Source organism: Kogia breviceps, chromosome 16, assembly GCF_026419965.1.
Source record: "Kogia breviceps isolate mKogBre1 chromosome 16, mKogBre1 haplotype 1, whole genome shotgun sequence".
Lineage (NCBI taxonomy): Eukaryota > Metazoa > Chordata > Mammalia > Artiodactyla > Physeteridae > Kogia > Kogia breviceps.
The window spans coordinates 47,758,235-47,786,204 of NC_081325.1; the positions used below are offsets into that span (position 1 = coordinate 47,758,235).

The 27,970-nt window shown below is 36.5% G+C and overlaps 1 protein-coding gene across 1 annotated transcript; it reads right to left on the reverse strand.

The window, feature by feature from the left end:
- Positions 1–254: 254 nt before the first annotated feature.
- DIS3 (DIS3 homolog, exosome endoribonuclease and 3'-5' exoribonuclease) lies at positions 255–27,874 on the reverse strand. Its single transcript, XM_059042232.2, has 21 exons — positions 27,477–27,874; positions 26,723–26,880; positions 24,140–24,333; positions 23,653–23,726; positions 16,572–16,739; positions 15,216–15,380; positions 13,927–14,040; positions 13,663–13,800; positions 12,938–13,084; positions 12,450–12,566; positions 12,085–12,186; positions 11,078–11,142; positions 10,906–10,990; positions 9,301–9,428; positions 6,598–6,684; positions 4,544–4,700; positions 2,953–3,167; positions 2,676–2,844; positions 2,388–2,546; positions 1,564–1,686; positions 255–922 (listed from the first exon to the last, which is right to left on the reverse strand). Exons 1-21 carry the CDS (start codon positions 27,702–27,704, stop codon positions 839–841), a joined length of 2,877 nt encoding a protein of 958 aa, XP_058898215.1. The 5' UTR covers positions 27,705–27,874; the 3' UTR covers positions 255–838.
- Positions 27,875–27,970: the final 96 nt, after the last annotated feature.

The window sequence follows — 27,970 nt, forward strand, 5'->3', positions numbered from 1 at the left end:
CGGCAGGCAGACTCTCAACCACTGCGCCACCAGGGAAGCCCTGATGTGATGTTTAAAGTGCCATCTCTATTCTTTCTTTGAACCCTAATGCCTTATTTTCGGGGAGATATTTGAGCTGAAGGTCAAGGATGATGATCACACTTATTATCTGGTATTAAAAAAACAACTATTTTTCCAGTTAGATCAAAATATTCTACTTCAGCTTCCTTCAACACCCAATTCCCAAACACTCACAGCTGTTCAAGAACCACGAATAAAATGCAGGAGGCTTTTAATAGTACAGGAACACTTAGTATAAGTCAGGTAAATTAAAGGTGGCAAAGGAGATTAAATGCTGAAGTCCCTGACAGCTCCTGACTTCACTGTCTTGAAATCTAAAAACTGCCGTACCATACACTGACAGCTTTCAAGACTTAGAAAGAATAGACTGTTCCTTCTAAAAATGTTATATTTGCTCCATAGGAAAATTAAAGTTTTTTTCTATCAATAGTAGATAATCAAATTACTTATGCAAAATTCATCTCCTCTTCAGTGAGCAGATGAGCGCTCCCTTTAAATGATCTTTACAGAGCCCTCAAGTTGTTATCCTGTCACTATTTAAGTGATGGTTATTCAATCGACTTTTTCTGCATAAATAGTTCTGTTCAATCCAGAAAGGAAGTAGTATGATGGGACAGACACAGTCAACAGTTCAATAAAAATGCAAATTTTAAAAATTATTAAAATGTACTTCGAAGTAACAAACTGTAGCACACACTTCTTAGGTTTACAAGGGTTCCCTCAAGATTTTTTTTTTTTAAGGAAACCAGTCTTTGAAGTTTTGTTTTCTTGACTGTAGCTATTTTTGAAGCTTCTTCTTCTTTCTCTCTGGTTCACTCATGTCCATGTTTGAAGTATCAGTAGGAACGCTAATTCCTGGTATCTAAAGTAATGCAAATGGAAAAAATAGGTGAGTAAAAGTGTAAAATAAGGACTAAATCTCATTATCATCTTCCCCTTCCCCACTGACGCTTTTAAGTTCAAAAAGATGCAGGGGTGGTAGGGGGAAGGAGCGGTAGATTTTCCGCACGATGTATGTGTTAGTATGTATTTCACACGCAAAGGAACAGTGGTTCAGAATGTAAAAGGCACACATGATCTCAGCAGGTAGAAGCATGTCACTTGGGAAGGGTGCGTTTAACCACAACGATCAGTTTATCCTAGCTGTGAGCCACTCTGTCAGGATCAGAGGCCTCGGGTGTGGCGGGGGCAGAACCAAGGTTAAGAACCAATGTCTTAGGTGAAACACACTTTAACTTGATCTTCAAAAGTGCAGATTTCAGAAAGAACTAGGCAGATCTCAGAACTCCACTTTTGGCACCAAGGACCTCAGAAGAAGCCCAGATGCCGGGGTTCCCATGGCCTAAGGAAATCAGTGAGAAAATAGGATTTCCTATGCAGATACTTGTCCTCCACAATACTTAGAGGATTCTATCCTTAAACACAAATAACTTATGACTATATCACTCTCTTTCACAGAATACGTACTGTTTTAACCACTACAACATGGAAGTCTGGTCTTACCTGTGGTTCTACCAGGGACATTCGGATTTTCTGATGCTGAAGATTAGATGAGTCTAACATGATTTTCACTTTAACTTTATCAAATATATGAAACACTGTATCTTCTATTTTAAGTGATGGTATCTAAACAAAACACATTTTACTATTTTTAATTGCTTTCTTACACTTGAGGCTTGGTTCCAATTCTTTATAATTGATCTTCCATATTAATTTAAAAGTTTAAATTCTAAAATAACTTCAATATTTATTCAGCATCTAGGTGTTCAACATAACAAAAACCACTAATCTAACAAACTCACATACATATGACCTAATTATGTGCAAACCTCCCCCCTTCCATTAATGTGGTCCCAATATATATTCATTAACTGTAGGATTCTCACCCCTTTAATTAGAAAATTGTTGGTGTTATACAGGAGCACAAAGGTAATGTGGGCAGAATTTATTGTTCTGTAGTTCTACTAAGATTAGGGAAGTTAGGGAGTGTGTCAGGTAAGAGACACTTGGAATTGGTTGAAAAAATTCCCGTCCTGGAGCTATAAACAGCCATTTATTCCTTTACTTTAATCCATTTGTCCACTAGGGACAAAGCATAATTCAAGTTTTCCTTGGAGGGGAAAACTTTACATGGTATAAAAGAAAGAAATCAAGAACAACTTTTGTATATGGGAAGATACACTGAGCTGAGAAATTGTGAGTAAAACGATAAGCTTAGCTACATCAAGTTCTGTAGGGTACAAAAGTAATTTTACCCTTTATAGGTACCATTTGCAACTGTCCCCCCTCCAAAAAAACTCAAAATAAAAACATTAGAAATACTGTACCTCATCATCATAAGTAAGCCGTGGATTTGGTTTGTCCTTTTCTTCAAAAAACACTGTACCTTCTAAACCATACTTTGGAATTAACACCACAATAGCATTCTTTCTCACAAATAGAATATAAGCTTCTTCACTTACTATTCCTTTGCTTTTGAAAAATAACTGTAAAAAAGCATACAACCTTATCAAGGATTGTCTTAAAATATTTTGAAGTTAACAACAACAAAAAAAATTCTGCAATTAAAAGTGAACGAAACTTCATTTCTAACATTAGTGACAGAAGGCAAATACCTGGGTATGAAAAGCCACAGATGCACGCTGAGCGTACTGTGCCATCTTGTGCCGAAAATTGAGATTTTTACACAATTCTGCAAGCTTGTGTTTGTCTGTCAACTCTGGGTAAGTGCAGTCAGCCCCGATAGCCACAGCCAACAACCGATGAACGATGATGTCTGCGTATCTAGATATATGAAGGAGAAATAAGAATCATGCTATGTTAGCATTAAAATGTCCTTTTAAAATTTGAAATCAACTATTTTCTATCTCTAATTTAATAAGGAAAAAGTACCTTCGGATGGGTGAAGTAAAATGTGTGTATATTGGGGATGCTAAGCCATAGTGATGAAAATCAGTATCCATTCCAGAGCAGAAGTACACAGCTTGCATCATGCAGCGAGTTGCCAATATTCTTAACAGGGTGTTTAGATATGGGAAGGTAGCTGAATCAGCCCGGTCCAAAGAGTCAGCCAAAGCCTTGGCTGTATCAGTTTTAATTTCCAAATTCTGTGGATAAAGAAGAGGGGGGGAAAAGCATCATATTAAACATTTTAAAATCAGTACCAGCATGTCTTCAAAATATAACCAATCAGATTGAACAAATATGGTGTTTTTTGACCACGTAATAAGTGTTTATCTTTTATCCTTAACCTAGGAGAACTAAAAATAAAGTTATAGAAAGTAATGGTTGTTTTTTGCAACATTAAACCTTAACATTTTCTGAACGCATCTGAAGGCACTACAGTATCAACATTCTTAAGAAATTTCAAGGGGAAGAGGATACTGGGAGCACTAGTGCTATCTCTCCAAGTCCAATCTGTACTTGCCTTATCTTTGTTGGGGTAGAAAAAAATCAAAGTAGATCTGGGTATTTTTCAGCATACCTGGATTTTCTCTGCAGAGAGTTTCCCTCCATTCAAAGTAGAAGTAAAGACCAGAGGCAAAAAAAAACCTGTACTGGTTACTACAGCTCAACGTGCTGATACAGTACTTAGCTGCTTGTCTTACTTTGGGAGATGCGGCAGAAATACTTATATCCTCCTTCCTCTACCCAGGTCATAGAAAGAAATAGGACAGTAAGAGAAAATTCCCCAATTTACAGTGCAATCCTTGGAGCAGAGGAGAGGCTGATTCTGTTCTGATGGATATGATAGGAGCAGGCCCACCATAAAGGTCTGAAAAATCAGAAACCAACGTCACCCTGTTAGAGTAATACCCTGAAATCCAACACTCCTTCTTCCAGCTCTCTTCTGGACAGGAAAGATGGGGCCTAAGCAAGTGATCCAAAGAAAACCAATGTAAGCCACAGTCACCCCAAGGGTACGGATAATCATGCCTACATAAGTCTACTAACCAGAGGCAGGGAGTATAAGGGGCTGAGGAAATGAGTGCCCTTTCTATGTTTTTCCTTTTTTCCACATATGTAAAAATGGACTTCTTTCTTAGGGACATGACATAAAGAGGGCGTAAGTGAGTTGAAGATAAAGAGAAAAAAAAAAACTATCTGTTAAGTCTCTAAAGGTAGACATTTCAGAGAAGGCATGAAGTAACACAGGCATAAAGAACATGTGTAAAGGCACAGAGATATGGAAGAGCTTAATATGTTCAGGATATTATAAATAACTTAGTCCAGAATATCTGGCTTTAGGATAGGGCTCTCTTTATTTAAAGACATTAAAGGATTTTATTAAACAAATGATTTCAATGTGGGAAGAGAGGACCACACCCAAGTTAGCTGACTTTTTTTTAATTAAAAGAACTACTGGCATATTTCTGCATCAGGAGACAACAAAATTTTTACGGAAATGTAAATATAGATTATTCAGTGCAATGGCTAGATCACTACACAAATACAGATGCTTTTTCAAACTATGTGATCTTACCTTGGATTTAGCTGCCTTAACAAGAATTTCGTAATTTGATGGAGGAGGAGCAGGATGTTTACGAAGCAGAGCATGCTCAGAAAATTCTTCGTGAATTTTTTTTGCAACAGAGATGTTGGCAAGTAACATAAATTCTTCCACCATGGAATTTGTTTCTCTGCCAATGGCAAAATCGTTAAATAAGGAAAAAGAATGAGACTTCTATATATCATTCACAGGTTACCTTCTCTACCAAGAGGTAATGAAAATTCCTATGTAAACATTCATGTGTGTGTGCATATGTGTTTTTTTAAGAACTTAATATCCCTTTCATTTCTCAGCTACTGTGCTAATGATCTCTTACTATGCATCTACTCCATGAGTAAATCTCACGCTAGAAGAGACTTTACAAATGGCGTTAAAAATCAGAAGCTTTACTAACTCTAGTAATATATAAAATCTAAATCATAAGCATTTTCACCTCTTTATACTGAGTACAAAGAGATTTTTATTCAATTATAAGTACACAGAAATAAAGTTTTCTAATTAAAAGCTATTTAGGGCATATCAATTTGGCTTAATGGCTTTAAAAAAAATGAAAACTTTCACTAATAAACTTTCATCTCAAAATGAAGAGATATTTAAAATAGCTATTTTGGGTGCTTATTATGGCCCAGGCATCGTGCTGTGCTATATACATTGTGATAAGTGTGTGTGTATACATTCACATATACAATACATATACATACATATGTATATATATATATGGATATAGATATTAGTCCTGTTTTGCAGATGAGAAAACTAAAGATGTGTAACATTATTCTCTTGCTCAAGATTAGAATTATCAGTAGAGACAGGATCTGAGCCCATATAATCTGACTTCAAAGCTCTTAACCAATGCGATATTGTTTTTCATTCTACATAGTCTATGTCCACTTAAAATTTAGTTTAGTAAATGATCTGTGTTCTGTTTAATAGTGCTTTCTTTCTCCCAAGTTACTGAACATGCATTATTAATCTGTCATTCATGTTTCCATTTTTAACAACACCGTATAACTTCTTGACAAGATTCCTAAAATATATTAATTTTTTTTTTTTAATATTAGGAAGACCTCAAATTGTACCTTTAAAACTATGGGACAATCTCTTAGAAATGTGGTTTTTCTTCTTGATAAGAAGAAATGGGTGATGTTCTGCTTTGGCAAAACTAGATTCAAAATTTTCCTCAAAAAAGCCCTTGGTATTGGGTTCACTGTTCCTATTAACATTAGACTTATTTGCACAGAAATTCACCCAAAGGTGTTTTTAAATTTTAGCTCTAATGCTATAACGCACACACTGGTCCTAACTAACAAACTTGAGTATATTCCCATTTTTAATCCTTGGTCATCTACTAGAAAAGTTTAAATGCATGCTTAATTTCAGATCACCTTACATAATAGGCATAGAAAAGAGGCCTAACTCTGATTTAATCAAAACCAACCTTGCTTCCTAAATCTTAGCCCAAATCAATAAAACAGTAACAACAATACCTAACCTCTGACTATTCTTCACAACACCCTATGAGGTAGGTACCATTACCAATCCTATTTTACTGACAAATAAATCAAGTCATAGAGAGGTCAAATAACTTGTCTGGAGCCACTGGCAAAAATGGGATCCAAATCTAGGCAGTCTGGCTTCAAAGCCCAGTGTTTGGCCACTATTCTATCCTATCACAGTATATTCTCTATTAAATACTTAAGAAATTAATGAGGGCAATCTTCCTTTACTTACCATAGCTATTACTAGTCAAGTTCTAATATACCACACATTAAGACAAACCAAACTGGCAGTTTTCCTTTCATAATATTTATCTTATAAATTTATAAGATACATAAGTTTTATATAAGAAAGACTAGAAAGTGAAATCATTTATTTTTCTCTATATTTCATAAGTAAAAAAACTCTGTAGAAATCATAACCCTACTAAAAATAGATATCTGGGGTACAAATATGTTTTATTAATATATATACTAGATATCACCTTAAAATCAAAATCTTATCTAATACCCATCCAAAAAATTGCATACCTAAGTTCCTTGGTCTGCAGATCTATAGGATCATGAGTTTCACTGTCCATGTGGAATCGAACTTCTGGAGAAGAAAGAGTCAAAGCCCTAAATAAGATAAAGAGGTGAATCAGTCATGTGAGCAGTAACAGATATAATTCTGGAAGTGATTCTTTTAAAACAGAAAATGATTAGAGCAAGTGCGTAACAGTTTTTCTTATGAAAGCTTTATGACCATCTGCTAAGTTTTATGTTCCGTTTTCACAGATAACGCATTTAAAAAGGGAGGACAGTAGCAATACAACAAAATGGGTCCTTGTGTTTCTCAGGATGTGAATGACTTCTGTACCGAAACTGAGTTTTTACTTAGCTGCAAGAGTTTGTAATCGGTTTTATAGATAAAGAAGGTAATCAATAGTATTTTATTTACTACAGGAAACAATGTATTAGGGTGAGGGATGGTGGAGAGAGGCAAAAGGGAAGCTGCCGTGGGTAGATCAGTAACATCAGAAGATCCCCCGTTCGAAAGTATCTTCCACGTACACTCAACCAAGGAGAAGAGACAAACTACAGCTAATGTCACAAACACTAATGGCTGTTAATATCAGAGTGCTGTGGGTCAGAGAGTGCACTAGGCTAAGTGCTTTAAATGCACAGTTCATTTAGTGATTTGGCAAGTTCTCCTTTGAAAAGTAAATTCCCACAAGGCAAGGCAAGTATAATGTTTCTACACACCTTGATGCTATTTTCATCAGGTCAATTCCAAATCAACCTAAAACTAAGAATTTTAATGAGGCTGGGTAACTTTGGACAATCACAAAGAAGGGAAAAAGATGATTTGGGGCAAGTTAAGTGGGATTCCAAGTCCTTTTTTTCCTTGACTCTTCACCTTTATTAGAAGAACTACAGAAGAAAAACTAGAGAGGGAATCCCGACAAATATTCCTTTCTTTTCATGCATAATTTACAATAAGGTTCTAAACCACAGTTAATCTGTGTTAATCAATACATCTTGACCTAAAGAGCAAGGTATACTAATCACATTTTGATCACTTTTTCTTCACAGAACATTTAAAACATGACATTTATTCTATAACATAGACATATGATAGATATAATTTAAGAAGGTGAAAGACACCAATTTTTTTTACTGATTCCTTTCTCTATTTATCCTAAGACTGAGAAGACTCGATGATATGTTTTACCAGTAGATGACTATCTATCAATACTTACAAAACTAGAAGTACAGAGTGTTCAAGTTAACGAAATATCTTTCCTGTCCTAATTAGCGGAAGCTGTTACAGATGCAAATTTACATCTCTTACTTTAAAACTGCCAAAATAAATACAGTTTCAATTTGTTTTATTCACTTTGCTTTTACAACAAACTTTCTTCTGATGCCTGGCATACTGAAAACCTTCAATAAACGAATACTTGATGGAAAATGTGTTGTTTTGTATTACAAAAGAAATCTAACTATACTCCTCTTATTTACTTTTTGGCCATGGCTCACGGGCCCAGCCGCTCCGCGGCATGTGGGATCTTCCCGGACCGGGGCACGAACCCGTGTCTCCTGCATCGGCAGGCGGACTCTCAACCACTGAGCCACCAGGGAAGCCCCTTATTTACATCTTAATGACAAACTTGAGCAATCGTTTCATTGGGTTTTACTACATCCAAATTATCCTTATACAGTTCCAAGTTTCATATTAAGTATCAGAAGAAAATTCCCAGAAAACTGAAGTGTGAGTAGAGATAGGGTTGGCTCAGCATAAATACCTAGCACAACACTGTCCAATGGAACTTTCTGCAGGGATGGAAATGTTCTCAATCCACCTTGTCCAACATGGTAGCCACTAGCCAAATGTGGCTACTGAGGACTTGAAATATGGCAAGTGTGACTCAGGAACTGAATTTTTTATTTTCTTTAATTTTAATGAATTTTAATTTAAATAGGCACATCTTATGAAAACAGCACAGATCTAGAGTTTGCACTCCCCAACAAAAACACTTTTAGTAACTACCTGTGACCCTACCCTGAAAGGGCACAGGAACCCAGAGACTAACATATGAAAGGCTCAAGTACCTGCTTTACTCTGACAGTTGATGATGTTTTTCAAGAATCAAATTTCTTCTAACTACTTCAACAAGTTTGGGTACTTGGATACGCCTTAAAACTCCTCTGCAGTTTGGCAAATGCCATGATATAACAGCTAAAAGATGTAAACCTGCCACTAGCAATCAGATCTTTGGAAAGACTGCTTCTAGGTAACTCTTAATCATTTAAAAAATGAAGGTGTTGGATTAAACAATCTCTAAAATCTCTTCCAACTCTCAGTGCAAGAAGGACTTCATCTATATTTATTTGAACATCTGAAAACCAATGTTCAATCTTGAAACTCATTTCTAATTAAAATCAGGAACAATCCATAGAACAGTCTTAAGACAATCTTGCCTTCCTAGAATTTCTTCAATATCTTTAACTCAAACATATCAAGATCCTTGACACAACAGAACTCTTGAACAAACATCAGTCCAGAATCAAGTTGCTAATATTTAAAAAGGCATCTAGAAGAAATGTAATGTTTCTACTTAAGAGTCCCTATTCAGTCTATTAAATAATTCATCATTGTCCATGATAAAACACTTTAAAGAGTTCACAAGTTATCTTAATACCAGGATAGGTGAATTAAGACAAATCTTAATAACTATTTTTGAAATGTACCCATTTTCAATTCTTCTTTTTTTCAAAATTTTAGCTAGTTTATTTAGTCCACGGAGACTAGTAGTAATACTATCATTCATGGTTGCTGAATCAATTCTCATCTGAGCTTCAGCATATGTAAGGGAAGCCTAAAAAAGAAACCATATGTTAATACAATGCTTATAAAAACTGGCTTACTATGTTCTCATATTTCCACTACATAAAATCCATGATTTCAGAAAACCTAAAATCAATAACAAAAGAAGAGATTCCTATCTATAATATTTATACTCCACACCTATGATTTCTGGTTCATTTACTCTTATCTGATGCATTACACAACATAAGCAAACTTATGTTAAAACAAAATAAAATGGTAGAATTGTTAGTACTTTAAACTCTTTACTCATAGTTCAGTTAATGTATAAATATGTAGGTAATGTTAAAATAAAATAAAAGGAAGGTTACATTATTCTCTGATAATGACTGTAAAGTGAAATCCTTCCCAGAGAACCAATACTGCCTTACTCACTGCAAATAATTAATAAAATTGTAATAGTCTAGACATCGTGTTTTATAGGAAATCTATTAAATACCCAAAATTAAGTATTTAACCTGAAAAATCATAGTAGGAAACATTAATTTCCAATTACAATCAAAATATACAAATAGTACCTCTGTTCCTATTTCCCTCCTTATGGAAAATACCATTTTTTAGGTTTGTTTTTTTTTTTCTAAGCAGCTTTTTGAGTAAAAATCAGGAATAGTATAAGACAGTTTGGTGATGCAGACCAGGTCAGATTCTTGGGAGAACCAACTTATCTATTAGGGGATAAGAGTTCCCCATCTAAAAATGTTTTCTGTTATATGTTTACTAATTTTTTTTTCATATAATTTTGTTACACTGACCAAGTCTAGGAGAATTATAAACTCATCCTATTTAAAAATACTAATCTAGGAAAATTTAAATCATTCACACATTACTATCTGTCAGTTTAACACTGCTTTCTTTCCAATCACTAGCTGATTAGAAAAGAATGATGTCAAAGGGAGAGAAAAAGCAGGTAAACTTGGAAAACAGATCATTGAAAGAAAAGTGGTTTGGTACACATCAGAGTAGATTCAGGGCAAAATGAGAACACAAGAGAATCTGGGGAAAACTTTAAAAAAGAGGAGAAGAATGAGAAACATAATCTGGTTCCATTCTGTGTGAACATTGATCTCAGGCTAGTCCTACTGGAATTCAACCATGATTTATCACATTATTTCAGTGAGAAAATGTGAGGAACAAGGAGACGGTGTACATGCCATCTTTTAAAATACTAACCAGTTGTAAACTGGGGCAACTTCAAACACTGGAGCTCCTGAGTTAGGGCTAAAAGAAACCTACTCGGTCTCCTCAAGTATACAGGCTTTGTAAGTTTCTGAATACCGGAAAACTGCCACAAAAACTCATTTCTAAATAACAGCAAAAAATTAAGCAAATAACTGAAAACAACCAGAGTTTGCTGCAACACTGGGGAAAAACTTATTATTATTTAACAAGCCTAACTTTTTCAAAACAATCTAGAACATTGTTAAAAGCACCAAAGATGTTAAACATGAAGTAGTAACCATGAAACCAACCTTTGAATTAATGACACTTTTGGTAAACCTTGTTTTTAAGATTTCGGCATTGTGATTCATTTCCCAAATACATGAAAATGCCAACCTATGAGGAAAAATAGATGGCATCTGTTAATGGGAATCAGTTAAAGTAGTAAATACTATGTTTTTATGAAGAAATGTGCATAAGTACCTGTCAACGTTAGATCTTAGGGAACATAAGTTAGAGCTAAGCAACTCTGGAACCATGTCAATCCTCTGGAACAAATAAAATACAGTTGTGGATTACTGAGCTGTCTCCACACGTTTTTTGAGGTTCTACTCTCAAATATCAATAGCATTGATCTTACAAGGGGAAAAAAAAGGCCTTTGTGAAAAGAAGTGAGAAAATGTGAAATAAAAAGTCTATTTCTAGAAAAGTAGCTACACACAATTTTTACGAGAGGGAAGCAATGAAAGAAAACTGGATTTCATGTCAGTCCGTCTGTTTAAGTTCTCTACACTACCCGCCTAGCTGTGCTCTGAAACTTTGAAATCTCTGGTCTGTACAATACGTTTGTACTAGATAACAGACACAGGCCCTAACAGCTCTACAACTGGACCTTCCTCCAATACTTCACACAAACTACATGGTGTTTTCAACATTAAAAAAAGAGAAACACTAAATTTTTATGGAAAAAAGCTACACAGAAGAACTTTGACAATGAATTTATCACAGACTAAGCTTAACTTTCCCTTCTACTTTCACAATTTTTCTCTGTAAGTTTATGGGAGCATACTTAATGAAGAATCAATGGTAAATTGTGACAGGCTCGACTTAACTATATATAAGAAACAGAAAATATATTAATTACACACCAATAGTAAGTTAAATGCTACACAACAATTTATATCAACTACATCTACTTGTTATCTGGGTCACTCAATAACGAAACACATTGCAATATTTCCACTGATTTAAGGCCATCTTATCCTATGTATGTCTTTTAGCTAATTCATGTATTATTCCAGACTGTTCAAGAATCCAAAAGTGCCCATGATTTCGACAAACTGCACAAATAACAAAGTAGTAATTCATATTTCACTATATACTGAGGCTGTCCTCTTCTCAGGAAATACATCAGATGGTTTTATTATTAAGAATAAAACAGATGATGGAAATGATGTATCAAAATTCTACTCTAAATTCAACATATTTACCTTTTCACAAAGATACACAGTTGTTCCCCTTCTAGCTGATTCTTGATCCAATGCATTTCCTGGTCTAATAAAATGGCTAACATCAGCAATATGAACACCAACCTTAAAAAGATAAAAAGGATGTCAACATGCTTAATTGGGTAAATGTACTAATGGAGTTCTAATGAGAAGAAATATGACTAAAAGGAAAAAGGACCTTAGTCACAGTTATCATTTCAATTTTTGACATGCCCATTTGTCTCTGCAGCTACAACTGACTCTACTTGACATAAATAACTCACAAACAAATTCTACAATGGGTCAAAAGAAAATTAACTCAAGACCAGAACTATATTTGGATAGAATGTCATTATAATTATGAATACCTCCAAATTTCCATTTTCAAGTTCTCTACAATGGAGAGCATCGTCTATATCAGTACATCCTGGGGGGTCCACACTACAAACACACAGATGTCTCAGGTCTTCTCTGTTTTTCATGTCCTAGAAGATGCCACATTATTAAGAAATAAAAAACTATTTTGGTGGTACAGATGTAACACAAGCTCTTATGCAATCAACAATATCTATAAATTTAAAACAAAGCTTTATTTCTTAATTAACTGCACATCATGATTTATAACTTGTGAACCCCTCATCTTAGGAAAATTTGACATAAGCTAATGTCTGTCCCCTAGAAAAGTCTGTCTTTCAGTAAAGCAAATGAGTTCCCGTGATACCTAAGAGTTCTGTACCAAACTAAATGCAGGGGAGGAGGGGACTATGGTTTCTACATATTTTTTAAAAACACACACAGAAATCAAACAAAATTAGTAGCTCAGATACAGTGATTCACTAAATTCTTTTCAACATACCTTCTCAGTGATGCTCCAGGGCATCTTTGGTAGAAAGCTAAGAACAGCCTGTGAGAAAGGCTGATGGGGAACATCATGCTCAAGTAACAAAACTTCTGTTTCAGTCTCTTTGTCTCCGACTTCACCTAAATTTTTTACAAAGTGTCCCTAAAACAAAAGATAGTATTAGAAAGGTGTATTTTACAGCTTTCTGTTTAGCAATTTATATTTTACTATCACATTAAATCCCTGAACATTTACATGTCACTTTAGTATTTCTAAATGTTCTCCACACTTCTTAAAAATGACAACTAGGTAAATTAAAGCTAAGAATGACAAAGACTTCTCAAGTGATTTATGGGGGAGACTTCCCAAGGGCCCAGTTCTCATATAATAAGGTGTCTGTTTATTTCCTATTATTTTTCAAGTTTCAAATGTGCTTCAAATATCCCACCTCCCAAATTTGTTTATTTACAATGTACTTAGGTCTCAAATGCTGTTTTTGTAGTTGCTGTCACCAAAAGTTATTTGTTAGGAAGTTTGAGTACAAGTCACCAAATGATACACTGGAATTTCCTAAAATTAATTTTCAAATTGGACGTACACTTATCAGGTAACTGTGAAATACTTCTAGATCTCAGTATGTATTTTATACAAAAGCAGATTCTATTTTCAGTAAAAGAAGCAACTTTATTCCCAAAGTTTTAATTAAATATTCTAAAATAAAATGATTAATTCAAGCTTACATTTGGATATCTGGAATTTCTGGGCCAACCATCAATGGCAACAATAATTCTCTGCCCTTCTAATGTAGAGGCCTGTCTGGTTTCTATCCGAATTCTAGGGATTCTCTTATCAGCAGGAGTAAAGAGATGTCTTCTTGACTAGAGAAAATTAGGAAAAAAGATTTTACACAGCAAAAAAGGCTGGGGATGGGGGCAAGGAGAGGGCTTTAAGTTCTATTCAATGTATTTCATTTTTTATTACACAGCAACATGCTCTTTACTCACCTCTTTAATATCAGACTTGGAAAGCATGCCACAATATGGTCTCCAGTTCCTTCTTATTATTCCAACAACTCTACCTGTAGGCTTTAACATTTTTTCACTCACAGCAGTCTTAAGCTGAGATGTAAAAATAAAATTAAAAATCTTCAGTTATCTTTCCTGTAAGGATAATGAGACAACTTCCCTTCAAAATTAGAATACAGATACTTTCTCAGGCAGTTAATTATGACATAAAACTATGGAATTTTTGATGCTTCAAAATCTAGGCAAGAGCATGCCAAACAAAACAACAAAAACAGTTCCATAATAAAGCACTACAAAAAAAAGAGAATCAAAAAAAGAAAAGTAACTGAATAAATATGTCAGAACTGGACTCTGCAGTTTTAATATGAAGATTTACTGACTTGCACACATGTGCGTGCACACACACACGCACACGCACAGGTCTGGTAATTAAAAGACTAGGATTTTAGTACTAGTTTTCAATAATTAGCTGAGTGGCATTCATTAATTCATTAAAAAAGAAATGTATCTTTAAAGGTTCATCCTTATCCAAAATATAAACCCAAACAAATAATAGTTCTTATTAGAAATAGCAGAAGAACCTTATGGTATTTCACCTCTAACACTCTCCTATGGCCTGGACTCTGCAAAGATAATATTATAGTAAGACTCCAGAGTAGTGAATATAATTCATATAAAGAGAACTACTACTAATGTTGTGTGAATTCCAACTACTTGTATTATTCTTGTAATTCTAAAATGGGAAAATAAATAGGTCACATCAGGTAGACTTTAGGTCATAAGAAACAACTGAAAGCACTCTCTTCATAATAAATATGGTAATAGAGAAGGAATTAAAATAGACCCATTTGTAAGGGGCCAGAAGTACATCTCTTATGCTGAGGGAACTTTAACATTACATAAACACATTTCAGAAAATTTAAAATTTGTGTTTACTTAAACCTCAATAATTCAGCCACATCGTACACCTGAATGTCAGAATTCAAGTTTCATACTCATGTCTTTTTGTATTTAAACCTTTGTTTTATTTGAGCAAAATAAGACATTAATTTAAAAGCAGACTACTTAGAGGAAAAAAAATCAACTATGTGTATGACATATATTATTAAACTGACAGAACTATAATTTTTTCATTATAAATAGCAAATAAAATAAATATTAATAAAATAAATCTGAAAGCAATGAAACTTAATTTTTTCCAAAGACAATACATTAACAACTTATTCAAAGCTACACAGACAAAAAATAAAACATTCTTGGTTTCATACAATGCGTTCTCTCTCCTCTTCGTTCTCCATATCATCTTCATTTTGACCTTCGTCAAGTAAAACCACAGAAGATGGTGCTACCCACTGATTCTTCGGAAGAAGCTCCACAGCCACAATATCTTCATGAATAGCTCGGTTTAAATTTTTAAGTCCTTGTAAGATTATCTGTGTGAAACAGCAAATTACACGTGCCCAGATATTTTCAAAGGCAATTTAATAATGGGAAGGTTGCCTACAGAAGTTTAGATATATTCTGATGTCTCTATGTTTCTATTTCCTCTCCTTTATATATTTTCTTCCTTTATAGTGGGGCCCTTTACTCTGCCATCTTAATTTCTCAGTAGCAAATAGAAAAAACATGGTCAGAAAATATGGGTTGTGTTCATGGCTCTACCATAACTCTTACATTAGTACCACAATTTCTTTTTGTTGCTGTACGCAAGCCTCTCACTGTTGTGGCCTCTCCCATTGCAGAGCACAGGCTCCGGACGCACAGGCTCAGCAGCCATGGCTCATGGGCCCAGCTGCTCCGTGGCATGTGGGATCCTCCCGGACCGGGGCACGAACCCGTGTCCCCTGCATTGGCAGGCGGACTCTCAACCACTGCGCCACCAGGGAAGCCCCACAATTCCTTAATCTCTCTAAATCTCAGGGTCCTGATTGGTAAAACAAAAAAGAGAGTACCTACTCTTACAGGCAGAGTTAAAAATAAATGAAATGCAGCGTTCAAAGCAATGAGACGAGTATCTGCCCAATAGTGAGCACCCCAAAACAACTGCTATTTGCTTTATTTTTTTTATTTATTTTTTTTTTTTGCGGTATGCGGGCCTCTCACTGTTGTGGCCTCTCCCGTTGCGGGGCACAGGCTCCGGACGCACAGGCCTAGCGGCCATGGCTCACGGGCTTAGCCGCTCCGCGGCATGCGGGATCTTCCCGGACCAGGGCACGAACCCGTGTCTCCTGCATCGGCAGGCGGATTCTCAACCACTGCGCCACCAGGGAAGCCCTGCTATTTGCTTTAAAGTGTGTGAAGCTCTCCAGAGCAAATTATCCATTATGTAAACGGTATTTCACAAATAGATCATAATACAGAAAACAGAGGTACCATAGTGGGGTTCTTTATTGATTAGATTTTTATTCTCTTATAAGTGGGTTAATAGTTCTTTTCCTTAATAAGCAGTTTTCTGAAAAAGTGATTAATTCTACTAGTATCTATGACCTTTCACATAACTTTCTTCAAGCTGATAAATTGGGAGGATCAAGCAAATTTAACTTCTTGTACAAAAATGTTAAACACTTGTGAAAAAAAAGAACAGAAAACATTTTAGTGTAAAAGGAATTTATGTACACACTTGCCTCTTTATTGTCTTCAGTGTCACCATGAACCCATACTGTAGCTTCTAAGTAATTTTCCCTGCTGGCTCTAAATGTCCCTTGAAAGTATGTACCAGATTTTATGCCTTGTTGTAGCTTACTTAATGGAAGATGCTCTGAAAATATTATTTTTCCACTTTCTATCTCATTCTGTGAAATAAACAAACCAAGAGATATAATTAGTAGTGAGTCTTTTGTATGCTCCATATACAACTATTAACACCATCAGGTATTTTTTAAAACAACCATCCACATTATGGTATATACCACTGTGTGAATTTGAATGAACATAGCACAGTAAGAAAAAAATGCTTTCTATTCTTAGAAGTATAGAAACATTTCCATTTCATTATATTTAGGTGTCAGCTACAGATGCAGAACACTAAGAAACTCTGTGCACCCCCCTACCCCTACCCAGGCCTCCTGGAACGAAGGTGTGTAGTAACTGGTGATCAAGTGAGCGGGTAGGTATGTAAAGGGTAATGGAAAGTCTCAACTGCATGAAAAGACTGTGGTTCCTGAAAGCACAAGAAAAGCTATATATTTTTTGGATTATTGTAAACAGCTAAGGCTGTTAGATACAGGTAGGCTGGCAGCTACTGTAGATCCACCACAACACCTTCCAGAATTCTCAAAGACTTCAACATCCAAAATCCTGATTGCTTAGCTCCTTTAGTCTTCTGCATTTCCTAAATTTCTTACCTTCTGAGGACATCACTTTATACCTTCATTTTTCTGCTTAACTCTCCAAGTTCCTGGTCTTCCTTCCTCACTCTCAGATGAAGGACCTCCATCTCCACACAGAATCAGAAGCAGTCACTAGAGACCTACTTCACCTCCTTACCGCTGAATCTGCTCACCTATGTGAGCATCTCCTCTCCTCTATTCAAGAACTTTGTCCTATAATTACCTTCTCTCTCTGGAATCAAATGTCCCCCCTCTCTACTATAACATCTTCACCATCATATAAACTAATATAACCTATTTTTAAAAACTATGGACCTATTAAATACTATGACCCATTAAATAAAGATATGCTCTATTAAAATACATTAATTAACTGATTATTTCCTCAAAGCCCCATCCAATCTATCACTAAGTCCTAAAATCAAGAAAATATTCGTATCAACAAAATACACCCAATGTCTGATCTGACTACTTCTCACCACCTTAACTGCTGCTACCATGATCCAATTTTCTGTCTTGTCTCCCAGGGGTACTAAAATATCCTCCTAACTGGAGGACCCTGCTTCTAGTCTATTCTCCTTAGAGCATTCTCCTATTCTCCTATATCTCCTTAGAGATATTACTATTCTCCTGCTCAACAGCTGTCTAGCACTCATGGGCTAAAATCCAGTTTTTTTTTTTCCATGACTCACTACACCCTAAATTATCTGGTCTCTACCTACGTTTCTGACTTCATCCCTAACATTTTCTCCCTTGCTCACTCCATCCCAGCCACACTTTTAGCTATTTCTTGATCTTGCCAACTTATTCTAACCTCAGAGCCTTTGAACTTACTGTTCCTTCTGCATGAAATGCTCTTCCCCTAGTTAATGTTACTACATGGTAAACTCCCTTATATAATGTAGCTAAAATGTCTGTGTCTCAAAGCAGTTTGCTTTGTTAACATCCCTCCTAGCTCAGCTTAGACACTACTTCTATCAGGAAGCCCTGACATCCCAAATCGGGGTTAGATGCCCTTGCTAAGTTCAGTCAGTTCTCCTATAATGCTTGTTTTGAAAACACAAATGTGTTCCAATGCAACTGATATATTAAAAAATATCAGGTGACAACACAGGAGCACCTCAATACATGAGGCAAATGCTAACAGCCATAAAAGAGGAAATCGACAGTAACACAATCATAATAGGGGACTTTAACACCCAACTTTCACCAGTGGACAGATCATCCAAAATGAAAATAAATAAGGAAACACAAGCTTTAAATGATACATTAAACAAGATGGACTTAATTGATATTTATAGGACATTCCATCCAAAAACAACAGAATACACTTTCTTCTCAAGTGTTCATGGATCATTCTCCAGGATACATCATAACTTGGGTCACAAATCAAGCCTTGGTAAACTTAAGAAAATTGAAATCGTATCAACTATCTTTTCCGACAACACTATGAGACTAGATATCAATTACAGGAAAAAATCTGTCAAAACTACAAACACATGGAGGCTAAACAATATGATACTAAATAACCAAGAGATCACTGAAGAAATCAAAGAGGAAATCAAAAATACCTAGAAACAAATGACAATGAAAACATGACAACCCAAAACCTATGGGATGCAGCAAAAGCAATTCTAAGGTGGAAGTTTATAGCAATACAATCCTGCTTCAAGAAACAATAAAAATCACAAATGAACAACCTAAACTTACACCTAAAGGAATTAGAGAAAAAGAACAAAACAAACCTAAAGTTAACAGAAGGAAAGAAATTATAACGATCAGATCAGAAATAAATGAAAAAGAAATGAAGGAAACAATAGCGAAGATCAATAAAACTAAAAGCGGGTTCTTTGAGAAGATAAGCAAAATTGATAAACCATTAGCCAGACTCATCAAGAAAAAAAGGAAGAAGACTCAAATCAGTAAAATTAGAAATGAAAAAGGAGAAGTAACAACCGACACTGCAGAAATACAAAGGATCATGAGAGATTACTACAAGCAACTATAAGCCAATAAAGTGGACAACTGGGAAGAAATGGACAAATTATTAGAAAAGCACAACCTTCCAAGACTGAAACAGGAAGAAATAGAAAATACAAACAGACCAATCACAAGCACTGAAATTGAGACTGTGATTAAAAACCTTCCAACAAACAAAATCCAGGACCAGATAGCTTCACAGGCAAATTCTATCAAACATTTAGAGAAGAGCTAACACCCATCCTTCTCAAACTCTTCCAAAATATAGCAGAGGGAGGAACACTCCCAAACTCATTCTTCGAAGCCACCATCACCCTGATACCAAAATCAGACAAAGATGTCACAAAGAAAGAAAACTACAGGCCAATATCACTGATGAACATAGATGCAAAAATCCTCAACAAAATACTAGCAAACAGAATCCAACAGCACATTAAAAGGATCATACACCATGATCTAGTGGGGTTTACCCCAGGAAAGCAAGGATTCTTCAATATATGCAAATCAATCAATGTGATACACCATGTTAACAAACTGAAGGTTAAAAACCATATGAACATCTCAATAGATGTAGAAAAAGCTTTTGACAAAATTCAACACCCATATATGGTAAAAACTCTCCAGAAAGTAGGCATAGAGGGAACTTACCTCAACATAATGAAGGCCATATATGACAAACCCACAGCCAACACTGTTCTCAAAGGTGAAAAACTGAAATCATTTCCACTAAGATGAGGAACAAGACAAGGTCGCCCACTCTCACCACTATTACTCAACATAGTTTTGGAAGTTTTAGCCACAGCAATCAGAGAAGAAAAAGAAATAAAAGGAATCCAAATTGGAAAAGAAGATGTAAAGTTGTAACTGTTTGCAGATGACATGATACTATATAGAGATAATCCTAAAGATGCTACCAGAAAACTATGAGAGCTAATCAATGAATTTGGTAAAGCAGCAGGATACAAAATTAATGCACAGAAATCTCTTGCATTCCTATACACTAATGATGAAAAATCTGAAAGAGAAATTAAGGAAATACTCCCTTTTACCATTGCAACAACAAAAATAAAATACCTAGGAATAAACCTACCTAAGGAGACAAAGACCTATATGCAGAAAACTATAAGACACTGATGAAAGAAATTAAAGATGATACAAACAGATGGAGATATACACCATATTCTTGGATTGGAAGAATCACTAATGTAAAAGTGACTATACTACCCAAAGCAATCTACAGATTCAATGCAATCCCTATCAAACTACCAATGGCATTCTTCACAGAACTAGAACAAAAAATTTCTATGGAAACACAAAGGCCCACGAAAAGCCAAAGCAATCTTGAGAAAGAAAAATGGAGCTGGAGGAATCAGGCTCCTTGACTTCAGACTATACTACAAAGCTACAGTAATCAAGACAGTATGGTACTGGCACAAAAACAGAAATATAGATCAATGGAACTGGATAGAAAGCCCAGAGATAAACCCATGTACATGTGGTCACCTTATTTTTTATTAAGGAGGCAAGAATATACAGTGGAGAAAAGACAGCCTCTTCAATAAGTGGTGTTGGAAAAACTGGACAGCTACATGTAAAAGAATGAAATTAGAACACTCCCTAACACCATACACAAAAATAACCTCAAAATGTATTAAAGACCTAAATGTAAGGCCAGACACTATCAAAGTCTTAGAAGAAAACATAAGCAGAACACTCTATGACATAAATCACAGCAAGATCCTTTTTGACCCACCTCCTAGAGAAATGGAAATAAAAACAAAAATAAACAAATGGGACTTAATGAAACGTAAAAGCTTTTGCACAGCAAAGGAAACCATAAACAAGATGAAAAGACAACCCTCAGAATGAGAGAAAATATTTGCAAATGAAGCAACTGACAAAGGATTAATCTCTAAAATTTACAAGCAGCTTATGCAGCTCAATATCAAAAAAACAAACCCAATCCAAAAACGGGCAGAAGACCTAAAGAGACATTTCTCCAAAGAAGATATACAGATTGCCAACAAACACATGAAAGAATGCTCAACAGCAGTAATTATTAGAGAAATGCAAATCAAAACTACAATGAGGTATCTCCTCACACAGATCAGAATGGCCATCATCAAAAAATCTACAAACAATAAATGCTGGAGAGGGTGTGGAGAAAAGGGAACCCTCTTGCACTGTTGGTTGGTGGGAATGTAAATTGATACAGTCACTATGGAGAACAGTATGGAGGTTCCTTAAAAAACTACAAATAGAACTACCATATGACCCAGCAATCCCACTCCTGGGCATATACCCTGAGAAAACCATAATTCAAAAAGAGTCATGTAGCACAATGTTCACTGCAGCTCTATCTACGATAGCCAGGACATGGAAGCAACCTATCTGTCCATCGATAGATGAATGGATAAAGAAGATGTGGCACATATATACAATGGACTATTACTCAGCCATAAAAGGAAATGAAATTGAGTTATTTGTAGTGAGGTAGATGGACCTAGAGTCTGTCATACAGAGTGAAGTAAGTCAGAAAGAAAAACAAATACCGTATGCTAACACATATATATGGAATCTAAAAAAAAATGGTTATGAAGAACTTAGGGGTGGGATAGGGAGGTTGGGAGGGAGACGCAAGAGGGAGGAGATATGGGGATATATGTATAGCTGATTCACTTTGTTATAAAGCAGAAACTAACACCCTTGTAAAGCAATTATACTTCAATAAAGGTGTTTAAAAAAAAAAATACCAGGTGACTGCAGAAAACTGCACCAAGCTGAATCTACACACGTACACACACACACACTCTCAAACATCTATCAGTTACTTCAGATCACTGTGTTTTACAAGCCATACCATCTTCATCTGGTGTAACAACTTTCTGTTCAAATTTAGATAACCCTCTTTTCACCGCTTCATGAAGTTTCTGAGTGTGTCCTTAACCACAGTTTCCCTAAGCTCTGTGGGTTTCATTATATAATTTTGCATGGCACAGTGACTTCGAGGAACACACACGTGTTACAACAGAACTGACTGTAATTTCACCATATCCTACACTTACCCTACCATAGTGCATAATCAAATACTGTGAATCACCAATGTTGGATTACTTCCTGTTTCTTCTTCTAGACCAGTGCTATCCAAAACAACTTTGTGATAAAGGGAGTGTTCTTTCTGTGATCTCCAGTATGGTAGTCACTAGGCACAAGTGGCTCCTGGTTGCTTGAAACTTGAATAGTACAACTGAGAAACTGAAGTTTTAACCTGAATTAAATTTAAACAGCAGCATGCAACTAGTGGCTATCTATTAGACAGGATAATCCTAAATCTGTATTCTAAAAATCAAGCCCAGCTTTTATTTTCTCACTTCCATTTAGTTTTGTGAAGTAGCTGGTTGAAGACGAGCAGGGATGGAGAAAATGCTGTAGAGTCTAGCTGTATGTATAATGTTCTATTACATAAAACCTATTTTTATATCAATAGTATCTACCATTTACATTTACCAAAGCTGTTTGCCAGGCACTGAGATAAGAATTTTATTAATACAACTGTTATCACCTCATTCAACCCTAATAACAACACTATGGAGTCATTAATGCTAAACACACTTTACATACAAGGAAACAGCGGCTCACAAAGTTTAATGGTTCCCTCTGAAGTCCACTATTACAGTGATCCTTTTCTCATCCCCCTGCCTCTAATCGTGCCCTTGATACAATGCATCATCTTACAAATCGAAATTGGAGTAGTCTCCCCAATAAGTAACAACTCTGGTCCTTCTCCTCTGTTCCTCCTAGACACACTCTCACCCACCTTTAATGTCTTTTAGCCTGACAATATAAGGTAGGGAGCCCAGAATCCGATCTGCTAACTTCTCTTCGTAGCAGCCTTTTAGGGAGACCTTTACAAGACAGTTTAAAAATTCCTTACAGAATAAATTGTTAACTCCACACTATCTGGCCCCTTGCCTTCCTGTTCTACCTCTTATGACTCCCTCCCTCCTTCTATGCAATTGATGCTACAGCTGTATGCTCTCTCTGCAGTGTCCACCACTTCTTTGTTTGTCAAATACCTACTCATCACAAGCCAGCCATGAATTTCTTCATTTATTAATCAAACAGATAGTGCCACCTTGTGCCAGGCCCTACTCGGGTTGCTGAGGATGTATCAGTAAATAGCACTATTTGAGAAAGTCAAGTCTTTAGGGATGGCATTTTGATAAGAAGTCTATTAGAGCCACTATTGTTGTTTATAACCCAACTCCTATTCCAATTCCAGCTTACCCACCGATATTCCAACGTTTAAATTTGGTAACTATAAGCCTAACATCCGGAAGTGGCTACATTAATCATTTCACTTTTCAAAAACAAAATAAAACAAACTCCAACATACCCCTTCTTCAGACAAACAAGCAAGACGATCTATGAGTTCGGGGTTAGCGGTTAGGCTTTTTACATATTCTTCACCTGAAAAATAAGTTTTTTGTTCTTCATAAATTCAAATGTGTTTTTTTTCCCCCTTAGATATGTTTTTTTCCCCTTCTTTTGTTTGCGACAGTACATATGTCAATTTTTGGCAGGGGGGCGGGGGGAAGCCCTCTCTGTTGAGGTGGTCACACCCAAAAGGCAGTGGGTGAAGTATATCTATAAGCTTTTATTGCTAAGCCAATTCCAAGTCTTGATAGGGAAATTAATAGCCACTGGTGGCACAACTCACTTAGCTTAGAAATGCTGAGAAAAAAAAAAAAAAAATCACATTAAGTTACATAGGACTATGAAAATACCAAATGATCAAATGAACATCTGATTATGGGCCTGATGATAGTTTTTATATGCATTTGCAAACATGAACTAATAGTCCGGTCTCCATGGAGACTTACAAGTGAAAGCTGGTATCCCTTCTTCTACAGCTTTCTCTTTGTTTTTCCTGTCATTGGTTATGAAGATAACTCGCAGCTGATTCTCTGCCGATATTTTCTTCAAATGTTCATTGTACCACTTTGCTGCTACTCGAATGGCTCTATCATTCCTGTCATTAGAAGTTTCTCCCTGTAATTGTTCTACGTAAGTTTCTCTAAATGTAACGGAAAGGGAAAAAAAGAAAGAAAGAAATGGAAAACAACAGAATCAAGCACATGTAAAAAGTCTTAGGACATAAATGCTTAATAATTACTAAACTTAAAAGTCAATGGTACATCTTTTTCTCTTGAATGTATTCACATTTATACCCCAGAGCAGAACCTTTCTAGTCACGTTTTAAAGACAACGACTTGCTTGGAAAAGAATAAAATCACATTAATGGAGCAATAAAAAGACTAAAATAAATTTTTTTCCCCAGAAGAAAAATTCAAGATCAGAATTTCTACTTGAGGTTGGGACATTAAAAAAGTAATAGTTTGTAGGAAAATAACTATACTAAAACTTTGCAGGTCTGATAATCAGATTTCATTCAAACTGTAGATTAACAGGAATTCCTAAAAGCTACTGATTATATGATTAGATGATTTGTGATCATAAAATTAATGTATAGTTATTAAATACATAATGAACATAAATTATCCATGGTAAACCCCGAATAAATGACAAATGCCATCTAGAGACTGAAAGACCAGATACAGATGTGATTGCATATTCCTTCTAAGTCTATTCACTCTGAGCTATCAAATGTCAGCATACTTATTTCTTTAAATCTGTTCTTCGAAGCCAAATTTAAGTACAATAACAAAATTCAGCACAATAACTTCTACCTACCTCTTAAAACTTATAGGCTCAATTTTAGAATTCTATACTTATTTATATGGTTTTCAGAATTATTTTATTATTCACTATTAAATACACCTGATAATGCTTTTAAGCTTATCAAAGACACTCATAAATTTCTGAATTGGTTTTAGCATGACTGAGCAACAATCTTACATGAGATTTGCTCGAGTGTCTTAATTCTTCCTGTCAACCCCAGAATTGCTAAGCTCTATTCACTGCACTTAAGCTAACAAAATTGCTAACCTTGGATTAAAAATCTGATGATCATGCTCCACAGAAACTAGGCCTTCGAATGCTGAAAAACAGTGAGGTTTCTGTTTTTGGATTTCGAGGAGGAGACAGAAATAAGAAGTCTACAGGTGCTTTACTGATGTTCTTTATAACAACAGTATTTAAGTGTGGGATATAAGAATAAAGAAGAGAAATATGAGAAATTAAATATTTTTAATTTGCATATTCCAATGGGATTTCATTATTACATCTACTGTCTAATCTAGCAGTTCTCAACCAGGGAGTGATTCCCCCCCGCCCCCAGGGGACATTTCACAATGTCTGGAGACATTCTGGGTTGTTACAGCTCGGTGGATTGGTGGGGGAGGGTAGGTCTGTTACTGGCATCTAGTGCATATAGGCCAGGGATGCTGCTAAACATCCTACAATTCCTAAGACAGCCTTCCCATAACAAAGAATTACCCAGTCCGATATGTCAATAGTGAGAACACTGAGAAACTCTGATCTAATAAAAGGAAACTAGGGACGTCCCTGGTGGCGCAGTGGTTAAGAATCCGCTTCCCAAGGCAAGGGACACGGGTTTGAGTCCTGGTCCAGGAAGATCCCACATGCCGCAGAGCAACTAAGCCCCTGCGCCACAACTACCGAGCCTGTGCTCTGGAGCCCGCGAGCCACAACTACTGAAGCCCGTGTGCCTAGAGCCCGTGCTCCTCAACAAGAGAAGCCACCACAATGAGAAGCCCGCGCACCACAATGAAGAGTAGCCCCCGCTCCGCGCACAACAATGAAGAGTAGCCCCCGCTCCGCGCGCAGCAATGAAGACCCAATGCAGCCAAAACTAAATAAATGAAATAAATTTATAAGAAAAAAAAAGTAAGCTAGGACTCATCATAAATTATTTATGTAACATAAGAAACAGGCAGTATCATATTTTCTAAGATCACACATTAAGTTCAAACAAAGGTCTTGAATCTGAAACATAAATATTCTGTTTCTTAACCTTATTGTCGTCAATATGATCAGTTATAAGGTATTAGTTTAACTTTTAAGAGCCCATTAAGAATAGATCTGCTTTATATTTTTAAAGCTTTCCTTCACAAACTCCTATATTTTATTAACCTATGTTGCTTATTCGTATAATATGGTATACCAGGAACCTAGGCAAATCTCGTCTTCCAAAATCCTGTTGCTTGACTCATGCTAAAACCAATTCAAAATGAAAACATTTTGGAAATTAAAGTACCTACCAGAGCCGAGGAGCCAGGAGACTTCGGTTCTGGGTTTGACCCAATCAATGCCTATGTGACCTTAGCAAGGTCTGTAAACTCTGTAAGAACCAACTATTACTCCCAGAAGTATGAAATCTATGCTGTATCTTCTGACGATGTCACAGATGACCGCCAGGAACTCTCCCCCTCAGTTTAGCTAATTCTATAGTTTCCTGATAATTGACATAATTTCCCCCCTACCTATGGTGCTCGTTAGTAAACGTATAGAAATGCTTCTCCTGGTTATTAGTCACATCTCGTATTCGCTTATATACCGGAGCACTCCGATTTCTCACTTCTTGGAGAACTGTTTGTAGCACAATGACATTCCTGATGGCAGGGTCCTCAAGGACATCAATCTTTTAAATAAATAAACAAATAAATAAATAAATGAAGAGTTAATTTTTCCTGTGTTCATTCATAAATTACTTCTGTTAACGTGAAACTCTGCCGGTTAAAAAAAAACACTAACTGTACATTAAATAAGGAGCTATTTTGCAATAGAAAACCCTTCAGGTCCATTAAAGAAGTGCACATGTAAATAGGCTAATTACAAAACTTTGTAGAATTAACTTCATTAATAAAGTAATACGTTGGCCCACATAGCTTTTGTTCGTAGGCACTTACAAGCTGCCTGGGGGTCGCAGGCTGGAGGCCACAGAAGCCCAGGTCCCCGACCTCCAGACATTAAAATCTAAGGCAGAAGAGACACCAGGAGTTAGAAAATTGACGTATTTTAAATTCCTAGAACTCCAAGAATTCGAAAAAAAAAACCAAAACAGTACATGGAAAAGAACCTCGGCCTGGGGGGCAGGAGGCATAGGTCCTGACGGGGTTTGCCTCTCCCTAAGTACGTGACGTTGCCCAAGACGCTCCTCCTCGGGCATCAGTCTCCCTATCTCCCTTTCTCCTGGTGAGGCCGCTGTGCCCGCGGTTCGCCCGCCTACCGGCGCACCTGGTGGAGCAGCACGTTGGTGTCAGGCAGCAAGTAGTGCGGCTGCGGGCAGAGGCTGCTGAACCGATCCAGGGGCTGCGGCTCGAGGACCGACCCCTCGTGCGCACCGCCGCACGCCGCGCATCCAGACGCACCGCAGCCTATGTCGTCCCGTAGGTAGTGCTCGCGCACGATCTTCATCACGCCGCCCGCCCGCGTCTTTTTTAAGAAAGTCCTGGACTTGAGCATCTTGCCTCGCGGCTAGGAATACCGACCGCGCAGTTCTCTTCCGGCGGAAAATGTCAAAGCTTGGAGCTCTGTCGCACAACTACACTTTACCCAGAGGTTTGCTCCTTCCCCCTCCAGGATATTAGTAAACCCCTCTCGCGGGGAAACCTCGAGACAGCCGTTGGTTGGCTCTCTGAGAGCTGCGAGGATTGGGCGAAAGCAGGCAGATGGGAGGAGCCCGAAGCCATTTCCGCTCGTGAATTGTGCGGCGCCACTTCCGGACTCCA

Bases quoted from the DNA above. Each gene is read 5' to 3' on its own strand.
- DIS3 (XM_059042232.2), bottom strand. From the start codon at position 27,704: ATGCTCAAGTCCAGGACTTTCTTAAAAAAGACGCGGGCGGGCGGCGTG. The intron at 14,041-15,215 runs GTATGAAACCAA...TTTACATCTCAG, and splicing joins AAGAGGAGAGAGAACGCATT to CTTAAGACTGCTGTGAGTGA. The intron at 1,687-2,387 runs GTACAGTATTTC...TGTTTTGTTTAG, and splicing joins GGCTTACTTATGATGATGAG to ATACCATCACTTAAAATAGA.